General features: G+C 46.1%; 3 protein-coding genes across 3 annotated transcripts; 2 read left to right on the forward strand and 1 right to left on the reverse strand.

Moving 5' to 3' along the window:
- Window positions 1–1,202: 1,202 nt before the first annotated feature.
- On the forward strand, window positions 1,203–4,010 carry ATNIH1004_002230 (uncharacterized protein; the record flags this gene model as incomplete). The annotated part of the gene is made up of 4 exons (XM_033566925.1): window positions 1,203–1,375; window positions 1,467–2,325; window positions 2,395–3,004; window positions 3,151–4,010. The coding sequence occupies 4 exons, from the start codon at window positions 1,203–1,205 to the stop codon at window positions 4,008–4,010; spliced, it is 2,502 nt and encodes an 833-aa protein (XP_033428920.1).
- A 4,212-nt stretch (window positions 4,011–8,222) lies between these two features.
- ATNIH1004_002231 (HpcH/HpaI aldolase family protein) lies at window positions 8,223–9,590 on the reverse strand (the record flags this gene model as incomplete). Its single annotated transcript, XM_033566926.1, has 4 exons — window positions 8,223–8,678; window positions 8,792–9,060; window positions 9,120–9,215; window positions 9,572–9,590. 4 exons carry the CDS (start codon window positions 9,588–9,590, stop codon window positions 8,223–8,225), a joined length of 840 nt encoding a protein of 279 aa, XP_033428921.1.
- A 1,364-nt stretch (window positions 9,591–10,954) lies between these two features.
- On the forward strand, window positions 10,955–12,053 carry ATNIH1004_002232 (uncharacterized protein; the record flags this gene model as incomplete). The annotated part of the gene is made up of 2 exons (XM_033566927.1): window positions 10,955–11,339; window positions 11,542–12,053. 2 exons carry the CDS (start codon window positions 10,955–10,957, stop codon window positions 12,051–12,053), a joined length of 897 nt encoding a protein of 298 aa, XP_033428922.1.
- Between the last annotated feature and the right edge of the window lie 4,018 nt (window positions 12,054–16,071).

Genomic DNA, 16,071 nt, shown 5'->3' on the forward strand with positions numbered 1-16,071 from the left:
TAGATGTCTTTTCCTTTTATTATTATTTCATCTGTCTTCCCTCTATCTGTACATAGAGTAAATGCCATCTCACATGGAAATGTGACGGCGTAGGAATGGAATTCCGCCCTTCCGTCGTGCTTATTTCTCGTTTTTAAATGTAGCAGATACGATGAAACACCATAAGGACAAGCCAAGAAGCTAATGAGTAGTACTCCAGGATGATCGCGTTATCATATCGGCCCGCAATATGCTTCCGATACCGACAGGATCGACACTGAATCTTCCAGCACTATAACACACATAACCAAGATACTGTTTACAGTATAACTATGAAAGGCAATATATACTAGATCATAAAATTAATTGAAAATATATTACTACATAGTTTACCCATCCTTCATAACCATGGTCCTGACATTTTCTTTACTAGCCCAAGGAAGGATTTCTCCCAAATGCTTGCTTATGTGATGAAACTAACCAGACATCCATGTACTATGGTTAAGAATCATTGGTTGTCTATCACAAAATATCCCGCTTGCACCGGGCGAAAGAATTCTTTTAAGCAAGTAGCCACGAAGGACGGGGATATGAATCCTCACGAGAAGAAGACGTGGTCAGAATTTAGCGAGCCGAAATTCAATCATATAGTCTGAAGATACGATCCAAACCCATACGTATTTTTTTTTATTTTGGGAATGTTATTTTATCTCTCAAACGGGAATATTAACTGGGGTCAAATCATCAGTGGTAGCTTATTTAGTTAAATCAATGGATTTCTATTCCTTGGCAGATTAACCTCTGATCGCTTCTTGTGTCAACGTGGTTTGGGGTAATCATCCCAGATCATCATGATGTAGTCTTCGTACGAAATCCCTGCAGGGTCCACAAGTTAACCCATTTCATATGGTGAGACCCCCACTCGCTATCTTTCACTCCAGCACAGTATCGCCTACAGCCCACCTGCCCACCCCCCTCTCACTCTTAGTCGCTGGCTTTAGTACCCACAAACGATGGATACCTCCACTGGCTCTTGGTAACCTTTCCTATAATAACCAGCACCGTGATCACCAATGTTCAAGTTGGATAACTAGTTCCCTTGGCTGACATCGACTAATCCAGCCATGCCACCACTACAACATCCTCGGGCACGGTCCAACAATAACAACAACAACAACAAAAATAGCAACAACAGCGCGGAGAAACAATCCAATTTGAGTTTGATGGCGTCGTCCCAGGACTCAGAAGAACCCTTAGCGACCGCCGCCTGCGAAAACTGTCGCACCCGGAAGGTGCGGTGCGACAGGCAGACCCCGCAGTGTTCTAACTGCGAGAAGGCCGGCGTCCCGTGTGAGTTCCCTAACCGGGGGAAGCGGATCAACCATGTCAAGCAGCTGTACGTGTCCGAACAAAATTATACTTATATACATGTATATGCATATGGTGGTGGCGAAGCTGGGTGAATGCTGATGAGTCGCGCTGTACAGTGTCGAGGATGTCTCGAGTCTGGGCTCCCGGCTCGACTCGATCGATGAAACCATTGGGGCGCTGTTTCAACACATGTCGACCCTGCAGACTGCATCCTTCGCAGCCTCTAACTCCTCTCGAGCAAGCGCCATCGGGATGCCGGAAACCCCTTCAAACTCGGATCTCGAAGACATGGAGTCGATCTTCTACGCCAGTCCGGGCGCTATTCGGAGTGGGAACAATGTCACGGTTGCGGGATCGTCGCACATTGGAACGGGACCTGGCCTTTCCTTGGGACATATCGGGGCACGGTCCTTATTTGAGAATTCGAGACAGTCGTTGGCCACGTTGCTCGAAGGCTTCAAGTACGCCTCGACCCGCGATTTCGATACGTGCAAAGGAGAGAAAGAAGGGTTGCGGGCATCTCCTAGAGCAAGCCTTCTTGAATCCGAGTTACGGGCCAAGTATGATCAGTACCCTATCGCCCAAGGTGCGTATTCCCCATCCGTCCCTACGAATGAGGGACAAGCAGTGGCCTCGCCGCCTCAATCTCTCCTGGAAACATGTCTTCCTGTCTTTCTGGAGTACTTTAATTCCACCCTGCCCATTTTCAACGAATCTCGATTGAATGAGGTCATCAAAGCCTATTATACCGACCGGGCTTCTAGGGCCAATGAACTATACAATTTATGCTTCAACAATATCATTGTCTTAGCTCTAGGCTTACAATCCCGGGTCGCACGCATGGACCAGGTTTTGCCTAAGGGCATGAGTGACGAGTTACTCCCCGCCTTTCTCAATAACTCTTTCCGAGCCTTCCAGCATCTCAGTACATATCTACATCCCGGTCTTGTCTGCTGTCAGGCGTTGGCAACTCTTGTAGGTCCTCGGATCTCAAATTCTCTCCGTCATGATCCTTCTGCTGATTGAGACCCAACCTCGCGACAGGCCCTAGTCGCTCGGGAATACCATGAGAGTAGGGTATTTGATACCGTCTGCCACATGGCCTCCCAAGCGGTAAAATCTATGGGATTGCAGCAGTGCAACCTAGCGGGGGGCAATAAAAATAGCATCTTAGATATAGAGGAGAATGAGCGACGAAACTTGTACTGGGCAGTCTTCGTAATAGACAAGCAGCGAACGTACATCGCTGGTCGACCATTTGACCTCCACTTCTATGACTCTGACGTGCAGCTGTTCCAGTCTATTGCGACACAGACTGTGACACAACAATGTTGGAAGGCTTATATTCATATGATGGCCATCTGGGAGGAAATTTATATTTATCTCTATTCCCTGCGGGCCTTCCGCAAAGGTCTCTCCTATCGGCAGAGTCAGATCTCCAAGCTCGACTGTCTCTCTCGAAAATGGTATGCTCACAACGCAGCTCTCTTGTCGAATGCTTGTCCCGTCGAGATTTCGGCCGTGGAAGGCTGGCAGATCGAACTAAAATATGCGTTTCATATTGGACAAGTCCTCATACATCGGTTCTCGAGCGAGGAATGTAGTCGACAAGTGGCGCTGGCCAACTCCCGCGCGACTCTACGCATTATTCAGAGTGTGTTTCAATCGAAACACACAAAAGGGTCTGTATCGCTTCTCACAAGGTTTGTTCACACATTATTCATCAACGGCATTGCTTAGGAGTACTGATCTTTTTTTATTCCCCCTACTCAATCAGGCTGTTCCGACATTATCCTTTAGTGAGTATCCATGGGCTGTTCACGTCCTTTCTTGCCAATCCGATTCCAGAAGCGCTAGACGACTTGGGTTTGATTGACAGTGTAGCTGAAGCTCTCGATGCTATATGTAACCCTAATACACCCACGGCGTGTATACTCCGAGTGAACGAGGGCGTTCAGTGGTATAGGGAAGTGGCCAAAATCTTTCAGAAATATTTTGAGGGCCTACGGCCCCAGTCACCAGAATCCACTCAAACCCAACCTCCTAAACGCTCCCATGAGACATCCCCTCTGGTATCCCAGGCCCATCCTGGCAGCGCGCCATCGGAGAGCTCGGTGCAGAAACGAAGGAAGACCCCTCAGAGCCTAGAAGATGCCGGCCAATTGCCCCAGCCTGAAACATCCGCGCTCTCATCCTGGGTGGTCCCAGAGATGGAGGATTCCATGACATTTGACAGTCTTCAAGCAGCACCGGTAATGGCTAACGGGTGTTTCCTCCACCGTCTCCCACCTGTCGAAGACAACAGCAACCGGAGCAGCGGACGGGGTAGTAGCAGCGGGATCCTGCCGCCTACCACCACTGCTACCCTCCGACTCTCCGACAAACTGGCGCAATTTCTCCAGGATAATGCGTCTCCGCTCTCGGCCGGTCTACCACAATCTCAACCAATAACTTCTCCATCGATGGGTGACAGAATCGCGCCCACAGCATCCATACCACCTTCTTCCCTAGGCTTGTTCTCCGATACTACGCCTCAAGTCACGGATGATGGGCCAGATGGTGGGATTTTTCCTTTCTTCCTAGGACAAAGTGACCTATCAGATTCATGGGGAGAGATGCGCGACCGTACTGTGCCGGATGAGTTTTTCCTTCATGCTTAGATAACAGTATCCTGCTAGTTATTATTGTTCAATTCCCCCCCTTTTTTTTTATATAAATATATATATATATATGTAAAGTATTTTATTACATATTAAGCTACTAATGAGCTGATCGACCATGATTCACAGGGTGCAGCGAATCTACCTGTCTCTTTTTCTGGAATCCATGCGCATGTAAGTAACTGGGGGTTTCATCATTTCAGAGGATATATTAATCCTAGACGGCAGTCATGAGCAGAGTAATGACAGTACCACTTATAGTCATCTTTGTGTATGCTATGGCTGCAGGCATACCACCAACGTTCGCGGTGATTGCTGTAGTGATGGGGAGGTTGGGGGAGGAGTCCTGACTGGACTCCTTTGAAGTCTTCTCCGCAACAGAGGTAGCGGCGGAGGTAGCGGCTGAGATATCAGACAAGCTAGAAGGGGCTGTCAAAGTCGCAGTGGCAGCAGTGAGTAACAGGGAAGTACACCATTTCCGTCTGCGCTAGTTCCACCTACCTTATGAATACAGGTTGCTGTAGTGGTGCTCCCGACAAAATATCCATGTGAAACAATACTAGTCTTGTAAGTTGTGGAGCCTTGAATAAACAGTTACAGGTACAGAGAAACTGAGAGATCAGCCCGCCGTCTTGGCTCCTTCAACGGCCGCGAGACCCTCTGGATCTATGCGTTGCCGTTTTCCGTCCGCATGTTAGTGGATAAGGGGGCGCAGCAGCATCGATGAAAATACGTCAGTATCGACATAACAAGAAGCACACATCAAACTAACTGTATCTGCAGTAGAAGCTACTAATAGCTCCAGGTCAACCTCTGGAAGATATATGTGGACAAAATTTGCGCAGAGCTTAGGTTCAAAGACGCTCTCACATTTGTTATTAAGAGATTAAAGAAAAATTAAGAAGCAGAAACTTTTCCCAGAGGAGTGATACTCCACGGATCTTCTATCCTAGGTCATAACTTAATTCAATTCAATTCAAAGTTCTATTAGCCTGTTGCAGCCCGACTATTGAAGCGTCTATTTGTGCAGGTGCTTCCTAAAGAAGGCGGAACCTGAAGTCCTAAACGCCATATATAATCCCATAAAAGAAGACAGCAGCAGATGCCTGCTAGAATGCAAATGACAAGGAAACTCAACATATCAGTATAAATTGCGACATTCCACAGCCAAAACGTAAAGCAAAGTTTTCTCCCACCATCCTATCACTCGCAGGTGCACTGAGGCCTGTGATGCAGTACCCCGTCCCCGCTTCGATCTGTTCTACTACCTCCTGTTGCGTTTTCGTGCCGGGTTAAATCTTACCGGAGTTTTTTTGGGGCCTCCTACTTATCGTCTTCAGCATTTAATTCCTTCGTCGCAAGGCCTATCGGGTTGTGGTTTTCCGGAACGTGGTCCCCGACCGGTGCGCAGCATGAATTTTTGAGACTAGAAGACCATAGAGTTTCCCCCCTTTTACATTTGCTATAAGTAACCAGACATAAGTTTGAGAAGAAGTTGTACGCACATCCTGCTTCAAAGCTTGCAGTCACTTACAAAAGACCGGACCATACTAAGCTACACCGGAGAGACTGCTGAACTCATCGGTGATTCGAGGAATAGTTGTTGCAATGGTTGTCTAAATACCACAGAGGCACCGGTTAGCAAATCCTATTCGAACCTGCGAAGTTATTGCTTACCAAGTTTAGTGATGTGAGAAAAATCGCATCAGAGCGGTGACTATCACGACCATTTGAAGCCATGTGGTGTATTGTCAAACAATACGGCAGTGGTTGGACCAGAACATATGACTAGATGGGGTAAGACCCCCGCGGAGCACACAACAAAATAATCATCATCAAGAATATAATCAAGAAGAGCCAAACCAGCTCAATTCAATCAAATACGACCTTTTCACCAATCGTATTCTGTTTCCTCTTCGGGACTAGCCGAATATCTTGACAATTAAGAGTCTTATACGCTTTATAACTACCCATACGCGGTTTATACGGCTTACCTATCCACCGGTTGAACTTTTCTTCCTCCGAACGAAATGTCCACGCAGAATACCGTCCTTTGAAACAGGAGAATTGGAAGGAGTAGAACACAAAGTTTGAAGGTTTAGCTAGGGGCAAGAATTTATGGGAATTATTACCGGCGAGGAACAAGAGATTTTCAAGCCAGCACCACCTACCGACAGAACCTTGGCACCACCAGCTGGAAGTACACGATCAACAAATCCTACCTCCTTGGCTGGTCGACAATTTGCCTGGACTCTTTATATAAGCCTTCGTGATGTCTATATTCTTCAACGTTATTCTTCAACAAACTGAGCTGAGCAAGCTTCGGGAGTGGATGCAGAAGGCTATTTCTGCACAAATCTATGAATATTGCTGTGATCCAGAGGACTCGATAAAGGAATAGTACGCCAAACTAAGCAACGGGTTGGAATAGATAATGCCATAGTCAAGAAAAGTGCCCGCGAAGCATATAAGAAGGCCATTAAACCTGTTACTAGACCTCGGAGTGTACTTACCTGGTTAAATAATTAGGAAGAAGCAAGGCTGAAAGGGCTGGAATTGCGGTGGCGACAACCACGGGTGAATTGAGGATTTCCTGAATGCTGTACAGCCTTTAAACCCAGTATAGACAACCTCATATGAGATTGCTAAGAGTAAGGATATTAAATCAGATACCCTGACATTCAGACAGGTAGCACAAGACTTCCGAAATGGATTAACACCAAATTGATTCAACAGAGCAGCAATATTGCTAAAGGGTCATTTGGTCCGACCTTTAATGCTAAAAAAGCTAAGACTTAAGGCACGGAATTAAATCACGCACCAAAAGGTCAGAGCTGTATCCCGAAGCGCAAGCAACAAGCCAATAGCCGCGAGAGCTGTAATATAGCTAAAAAAATAAAGGTAGCTTGCAAAACATGTGGCTATAAGCATGAATAAAAGGTCTCTTTCTGTCTTTTCCCTCGAGAGGGTCCTAAGAGATATAAGGAATGTGCTGTAATTAGGAGATTTATTAATTATTTGCTTTAAACAGACAAGGAATTTACCAAGAAGGTTGAAGAGTGGAAGAGCTTGGGGAATCAAGATTAACTACTTAAACAGCAGGTTGAAAGAATTCCAGCATTATTTATAGCATTACTAGATACCTATCCATTAAAGAATTAGCTAATTTTAACTAAGGACCCACCATTCATATCTTTAATAAAATATCTCGATTTAACGACTTTTGAACCGCACAACCGGGTGATTTTATATGGGCCGGAGATTCAAATATGGAGATCCATGGATATGGCAATGTGGATATTTAGGTTAGATTAGGTAGAAAGAGGTTAATACTGCATCTCCAAGATATTGCCTTCTGTCCCAAGATGGCTTGTAATTTGGTGTCTCCACGCCAGTTGCATAAAGCCGGAATATAGTGGGATAACTAACCAGGGCAAAATATTTTCCGATATTAAGATAATTGAACTATTGTGCAAATCAGAGACAGGTTTAACTAATTTGTAGTTAAATACCTTCCGGTTAGTATAACAAGAGCAAGCCTTTTTAATCGCCGAAACTATTTTCAATTATCGTTCTATTTTACACCAAGATCTGTACAAGCAGACGCATATTCATGGCATCTTTAACTTGGATATCCTGGACATCTTACCTTAGACCATCTAGTCAATTTAACCAAAGGAACAAGGATTAAAGGTGGACCAACAATAGTGGAATGTAATGCCTGCGGGATTGCAAAGCTAAAGTATTAGATTAGCAGAAAGAGTTCCATATCAGTATAACGAGCTCGGGAAGGATATCGTTACCAGGTCGTATGTATTGAAGAAGAGATAGGTCTTAATTACTATAACTAACTTTTACAGTGAATGCAGGCAATATTGGCTATGTTGCCCGGGCCATCGACACGGTTGTCCGGGCCACAGACAGAACTCTATCCTAAAGCCCTGCTTTGATAAATATCTGAGATGCGGAAAAAAACTATTACCTGGTTACTATTCCACACTAGATTAGAACATACGCTACACAGACCTCCACCTATAATAGGTGGACTATCATTACAGGATGGACCGTTCTTTAACAACACAATCGATATATAAGTTTATAGCTCTCCCGTTATGCGTCAAATATAAATGAGATATGGATGCAGGCACTCGGATAGGAAGTTGAACTATTCGAACAACGTTTTTATTTTCATGGAACTCCGAATATTAATTGTTAGTCGTTTGAATTGGCTTCACTGCGTCTTAATACTTCCACATTTGCCTTGGCGCCATTCAAAACGAGACCTCGGTCTATCGCGCCGACAACAAGGTTTACCCCAAGTCTTTGAATTGGATCCTTAAATTTATCCGGTCTGCCGAATAGTCCCGACATTCCCCACAGCTTTCCATTTCTCTGAGCAGCGGCAGAGACGTCCTGCAGAACAGTCTGGTACAATGGGTTGTCCCACTGCCCTAGGATACCCAGGTCAGCGGTCATATCCATGGACCCGACCAGCATTAAATCCAATCCAGGAACAGATGCGATCTCGTCGATATTGTCAAGTGCTTCCTTATTCTCGATCATGGCAATTGCGAATGCTTCGTCCTTCTCCAGAAGCTTCCCTATATTATCTGGAGTCAAACCCTGCCCGCCACCCGGAAGAAGCGAGGGGGTAATCGAACGGGTTCCCTTAGGGGGATATTTAACTGAATGCACGACTTTTTTTGCATCCTCTGTAAATTTTGTCTCTTAAGTTACTTTTCGTGGCTATATGGGTTCTGGGGAAGGAGAGCAACCGTTACCTGCATTACAAATATGGGGGGGAAGATTACTCCCTTGGCACCTCCATCAAGGACGCGCTGAACAAAACCATCCCCAGATTCATCGGGGATGCGAACAAGCGGGAGCAACCCGGCCAATTTTGCCACTTTGCATATGTGAGATGCGCATTCGAGAGAAATTTGGCTGTGTTCAAGGTCAATGAAAAGGACATCGTATCCCGCGTCGCGGGCAATAACTAAGCACGAGATCGACCGAGGGAAAAGCCTTGACGCCCAATGCCTTTTGACAGCTTACGTCAGTACAAACTAATTAATTAAATTCCACCTGCAAATTAATCGTCATACATACTTTGTAAATGCCAGCCGGCCGCTCCATCCTGGTACTGTGTAGAGTCATTTCGTGGGAACTTGTGATCAAGATGAAAGATAGTGATGAGCAGAGATCCTGTTTTAGTAGCAACCAGAATTGAAGCTGACATATAGTACAATGTGAACTTAATAAGACCCGACATCGTCAGACTGTGTCTCCCTGGTACATTCTAATGACGGCAAGGAGGTAGTGGGCCTTTCAGCAAATCCGGAAGTGAATTAGAGCATCTGGCTGGAACCAGATATAGGGATACAAAGACTCTGCGCACATCCAGTGGAGATCAACTGCTAACAGAGGTATAATATTCTGTACCCCTGGAGACCTATATTATTCATAGCCTTCGTCATCTATGTCTACGCTGGATGTGGGCTCTCACCGCTCTCCCAACGACAGTTACAAGGGCGTCATTATTTCCAACGAATATGCTTTACCGAAGCACTTGTATTCCATTAAGTGTAGAAGATAAGTGAAAGAGATTTACGACAGCAATCGACAAATCCTCGGCTGAACACTTCAAAATCCACACGGAAGGGACCTAGTTCTTACATCGACGGAACAGGGAATCGACGGAACAGGGAATCGACGGAACAGGTTATCGACGGATGCACCCGGTACTACTATACTATTGTAGGCAGGTTGAAACATTTCTTGGATGAGACATTGCTTTTTAGCTGCGGTGGGATGACAGATCTGCAAAACTCCATATTAGCGGGATTTTCTTCCTCTACGGGGCGCACTATAATTCGATAAGAATTCGCCAACAAAGCCATCTTTGGATATTAGAACTTGCGCCGTCTCCAAGAGCTATACACGCAAGACAACCAAGCGCCAACGTGCGCCTCAATTACTTGTCCGAATAATGGAACAAGAATAACTCCTCTTATTAGCGACAGCTGCTCTGGTCGCACATCTAACCTCGCCGTATAACACTCTGCCCCTGACGATAGAAAGCATATCTGACGGATGATGATACATACATGTCTATCGAACTGGGCCAGCGGAGTGGCTTGTGGGAGACAGATCGGGCAGGTTAGCGTATGCCTTTGCTATTTAACAACAGTCTCTATGTGCAGATTCTTGTCCTTAGCTGGGTAGACAGTTGACCTGTAGCATCTTCTCTAAGGAGAGCCGATGAGTCTATATACTGAGGTTCAAAGGCGCCATTTGTTACGTTCAAGCCTTGACAGTTATTGTAACTTTTGAGAAGGCAATTCTGTCCCTAATGGCGAATATTCAAGCTCCAATAAATGATGGTTTTAGCTACCATGACATGGCAATCATCTAGGCCCGAAATGAATTGTTGCCCCCGACAGTCGAACCATGCGTGCATAATATTATCTGTCAGCGGTACATCAAGTGCCCTGATGCCCCTGACGTCTGTGCATGGGAGGGGGAGTTCACATACCACGAATTGGATGAGCTGTCCTCGTCTCTCGGGCAGCATCTGGCCGTACAAGGAGTTGGTCCCTATGTTGTGGTTCCCATATATATTGAAAATCCGTTCTGGACGCCTACATGTTGGGCATAATAAAACCCCGCCCTCCGCCGCCCGGGGGGGGGGGGGGGGGGTTCTTCTTTTGGATATCTCATACCCTTTCTAGCGTCTCAAGGATCTCTGAGATGGTGTAAACTGCCAACTGATAGTCTCATCGTCAGCACACTCTGCAACAAGCATGGGGCTGGCAGCGAAAGCAGTGATTATAGGTGAAAGCTGTAACACGTGGCAGCTCTCGGAGCCATTAACTGCCACTGTAATGTCCAAAGCACAGCCAAACAACATATTATATGTTGTATTCACATCCGGGTGCACTGGAATGCCGAAGAGCGTTGTCATTAAGCATCGCTTCTACTGCTCCGGCGCTTTTGATCATATACGCGCCTATAACCTGACTAGTCAATCACGAGTCCTGCAATTCTCTTCATATGCATTTGACATAGGTGTTCTGGAACAGCTAAGTGTGCTCATGGTCGGCAGTTGCATCTGTGTGGTCTCGGATAATCAGCGCAAGGACAACCTTGGCGAAGCCGCCTCTGCCCTTCGGGCCAATCATGAAATGCTCGTCCCATCTGTGGCTCGCTTATTCTGGCATGAAGATTTGAGCACCAGTACGAGCCGGCCGCTAGCTGGCGAATGCGTGCTCGAGAACGGTGTGTATTACTGGGCCCAACATCTGCGTCTGACGAACGGTTATGGGCTAGGTGAGTGTTCCGCATTATCGCTCGTCCAACCCTCTATCCGGCTAGATAGCGACCCGCAAAACGTTGGATTTCCAGTGGCATCGGTTGCTTGGGTGGTGGACACGCAGGATTCCAATGGACTGGTTCGAATAGCTCTATCGGGGAGTTGGTCATTGAAGATCCAATTGTGGGACGTGTATATATCAATAATTCCAAAAGACAGCGGGAGTCTTCATTCAGCCCCCTGCCTGGCTCTGTACCCTGCGAAAACACTCCAGCACTCGGCTGTACAAGACACGCGACCTGGTGCGGGTCAATGCAGATGGTACTCTCAGCATATTTGAGTGGAAGGATCGGCAGGTCAAAGTACGCAGCCAGCGGTTAGAGCTTGGGGAGGTTGAGGCCTATATCCGGCAGTGCTTCCTGGGCGCTCTGGAAGATGTAGCTGAGGTGGTTGTACCGGCCGGGGGCAACATACCCCAGTTGCTCAATTCTTCTGGAACAGACGATCAAGCGTCTCACCAAACGGATAGCATCGGGAGCCAACTTATCGCAACTCCCCTGCCTGATTTCATCAGTAAAGTTGCCGCTGCCAAAAGCAAGCTTCGGCAGATTGTGTCTAACTTCATGGTCCCATCCATCTTTCTGCCGCGCAACCGGATTCCTCGTACTCATTCGGATAAAGTGGACAGAAACTATTTCCAATCCAGGACTTGCCTGCCTTTGTCTTTATGATTATACCAGCTTATTTCGTGCCATGTACACATCCTCATGTCCCTTAGGATAATCCTTTTCGGCCTACTTGAACTGCTCGCCAAGTGGGTGATTAATAAGATTTCTGTGGTAGACCGGCTCGGGTGGCAAATCTCTGCGGTGCATGTTCTTTCCAGGTCGTCGAAGTAATCGTTCTAATTGTGCCTTGGTGGTTCTCTCTCCGGGTCAGTTCGGTTGAATTAATGGTGCAGCCAAAAACGATGCTTTCCATGCGGCTAAGTGAGATGATTCTTGATCAGATCTGGCTGGGGAACCAATAGCTAATAGCGAAGCTGGTTGAAGATATTCTGGCGTCTCCGGTGGTGTTGGATAGATTAAATCTTCAACGTCTTTCTGAACTGATTCTTCACTCAATTCCATAGCTGATTGGGCCTTACCTAGCAGGAAGTCTGATGAATCAAAATATCCCACTACTTGATTCTCTTGTTGGCTTGGTGGCGACATAGACTCTCCCGGAAGCTCAATATTCTTGATCATCGGGTTGAAGGCTTGGATGGATATCTGCCGGAATTGATCCTGCATATTGCTAGTTCAGACAGATCCCCAGAGAATTGCTCATCGCTCATCTTCATTAAATATTACATCTCTTGTACGGATGACTCAGTTTAGGCGTGGAATTCAGATTCGGCAGATATTAGTGGAATCTCATCCAGCTAGATATCCAATATGCGCTCTTGGGTTAAATCTCTGTTTCCAGTTTGACTTATTTGGTGCTTCTGTGGTCATGGCGAAAGCCTTGGATCCATATACTTTTAGATGCGCTTGCTAAGGCTTTCTGTCATGGATTACCATGCCATCTTGGTGCGCAACGTAGGTATGGAATCGATCAAAAGGCGTTTTCCAAATTGGTTTGGTACTGAGGCGTTCGATTGGAAAGGTAGACTGATGCACGTGCAATCTCTGGCCATAGAAATACAACAAGAGATGAGCTTCTTATTTACACCGGACAAGCCACACGCCAAAGTATTCAGAGATATCAGAAGAACTGTTCCTTAATGTACGCAGCAGTCACCACACGACCAGACATAGCCTTTGCAGCGTCCAGATTATCCCGCGTCCTCACCAATCCAAGCGACAAACACCGTGTGTGGTCATCAGTTAGTGAAAGGTAGTATCTCCATCCCTCATTGCATTTAGTTTTACTATATGGCCCCCAAAAGTCCATATAAACTCGTTTCAGCGGTCTAGAAGCTCTCGGAACTTCATGGTTCTGCTTCTTTGCACTCTTTACCTGTATACATGTCTCGTAGGTTCTTAAGCGTTCTACAGCTACTTTTTCAGCAGTAAGGCCCATTTTCTTCACCATGTTTTTGAATCTTGTCTTTCCTGGGTGGCCAAGTCGTTGGTGGATTAGTTCCCAATCTACCTGCTTTACCAATCTTGCAGATTCTCCCTCTCCGAGTTCTTCTGCATCTGTGGCTAATACATTCTTGCTTTCTACCCATCCTAGGTAGCTTGTCCGGCCAATATTGTATCCAGTTGCAAGAATATTCTCTGTGCCTCGCTTGCGGAAGAATCCGTATCCCTTCTCGGTATGCTCGTTCCAAATACGGTCTGCATATAAAGCTTGCGTTCAAAGCAGGCTTTCCTTTATCCTAGGCACGTACAATGCATTCGAAATCCTTGCCAGTTTTCCACTGCTTAGTGGAATCTTCATTGTCCCTCTGCCAGCAACCTTTATGGATTTCCCAGCTGTTCCTAAGCTGCCTATATATCTCTGATCCAATGACTCAAATAGATCAATTTTTCCGCTGCAGGTTCTCGTTGCTCCACTATCGATAATAGGGCCTTCGCTCCCCTTTGCCTAGTACGCTTCTTCAAGCACATATTTAAACTGGTCGCTGATCCGCTCGTTTAATTGTACTGCGCTTTCGTATATTCGGTGGGCACAATCTTTTGTGGAATTACTTTTATTCCCACTTGAATCACTGTTAATATCTGATTCCTTATCCGCGGTCCTTGCCTTGGCTCTCTGGGACTTTTCTTCTTGCCCTTCTGCCCGCGGTCTTTCCCTTTTCCACGGCTACTTGAGGCATCTTGGTCCTTCTGACTACCCCGTCCATCTTGTTCCTTCTTTGGAGTTCTGCATTCGTGTCTCCAATGTCCTGGCTTGCCGTAATTAAAGCATTTTCCCTTTTTAAACCCTGTTCGCAGACTCGTCCAATATTTCTTCGTTATTGGTGGATAGCTCCTGTTCTTTTGCTGTAACCGGGATAGGACTAATCTTCTCTCCATGGTTGCGTTTGCAACTAGAGATCCCGGATAAATCCATATTCCTGAGGTAATCCATTTAGAAACATCTTAAAACCATCTCTTCTCAAATTTATGTTTCTTTTGCTTATCTCATATAGATCTGCATTCCATTGCTCCAGTTCCTGCAGTGACGCCTCAGATCCACCTTAGGATCCTTTCTCCATGCGGTTATCCTTGCAGAAGTACATGCTCTACTTGGTGCCTTCTCATATTTCTCCATAAGGTAAGTCCATATCTCTCCTGAGCTCCTATAGTCTCGAACCGTGGTCATATCACTTTGCTGAATGTTTTCAGTGATATAACGCTGCGCAAGTGCATCTTGGGAAGCCCATGTCTTATTCTCAAGCAGTCGCTCTAACTCCTCAGGCTTATCTAGCCGTTTCTGAGTCTCTTCCACCACCGTCCAACATCCTTGGATCTTGCAGAATCGCTGCACCTTTGAATTCCATGTTCGGACGTTCTCTTTGGTAAGATTCGGTAGGTCAAATGACACTAATTTGACTACTTTTTGCGTCTTTAGGCCTTGGTATGTCTGTTGCCATTCTAACTGCTAATTCCGTATGCAGTTGACTACTAGGATTCCCTCGTTCAGCTGCCGTGCTAACTTCAATCCTATATTCTTCGGATCCACCAGGATTCCCTCGCTCAGTTTCCCTGCTGGCTTCAATCCAAGATCCTTGCTCAGTCTGTTCCTGCTCACTAGAATTCCCTCGCTCAGCTTCCCTGCTAGCTTCTATTCTAGACTCTGCTCAGACTCTTCAGGTTCCTCTCTTCTAAGAATTCACCTGGTAGTGAGATCGCCACGGGATCCTCACTCGATGCGGCGCTCGGTCGGTCTTGGTCCCTCAGTGTTCTCCCGGCTTGATATAAATCGTCCTGTCCGGGGATCCCGAGCCCTCTCTGACATCTATCGATCTCTGATTGTCCTTCTCGATCGTTCCGTTCGGCCTAAGAGGCGTGGTAATATTACCCAACTCCGACTGGTAGGTAGGTTGATGGTCCTAGCCACTGTCCTGGACGTTGAGGATACACACGTTGATGAATAGCTTCACCTGCGTGCTTAGATAGGGGTTGTAAGCCTATATAAGCTCCCAGGGTGCAAAGACCTAGTTGTTAAGAAGACGCTGCAAACCCGGGCTCATAACCAATGTTGTGAAATTCAGGTGAAGTGATGCGCAGGGAGCTATTCTATCAGCTACAGGCCAACTAGCCTAATTAGGAAGTAGATGTCATTCAGTGGAAACACCAGGAATCGCAGTATCTCAACCAACTGAGCCTACTAAGCGGTTCCCTATATTCTCATTGAGGTGTTCAACTATCTAAAGGATTCAGGGGTTGAATCGATCGTCACCGCAAAGTCGGGCGGATTATAGTGTTTCCGTAACACACTGGACACTTTTAACATCCGGTGATATGAAAAAGTTAGCCGAGCCAGGGGACTTCACTGAGTAAATTGTAGACCCTGTACAATTCTCATTGCTAAACCAGCGTTAGACAGTTTCTACGATAGCAGATATTATCAGTAACATACGTAAAAAATGTGCAATTATTGTTCGCTGGAACCACAATAGACCCATCTATGCTCCTGCTGGTATATGTTAGCCTATTTATTCCGAGAACTGACCTGGTTAACATACTTCATAAATGTCAACGTAGTGCAAAACGCAGCACCTGTTTTAAGTTTGTATGGAGCTCCATCGAAATTGGGTTGGCGATATATAGCAGC

Source organism: Aspergillus tanneri, assembly GCF_003426965.1.
Source record: "Aspergillus tanneri strain NIH1004 chromosome Unknown AapTan_1_pilon_pilon_pilon, whole genome shotgun sequence".
Taxonomy (NCBI): Eukaryota; Fungi; Ascomycota; class Eurotiomycetes; order Eurotiales; family Aspergillaceae; genus Aspergillus; species Aspergillus tanneri.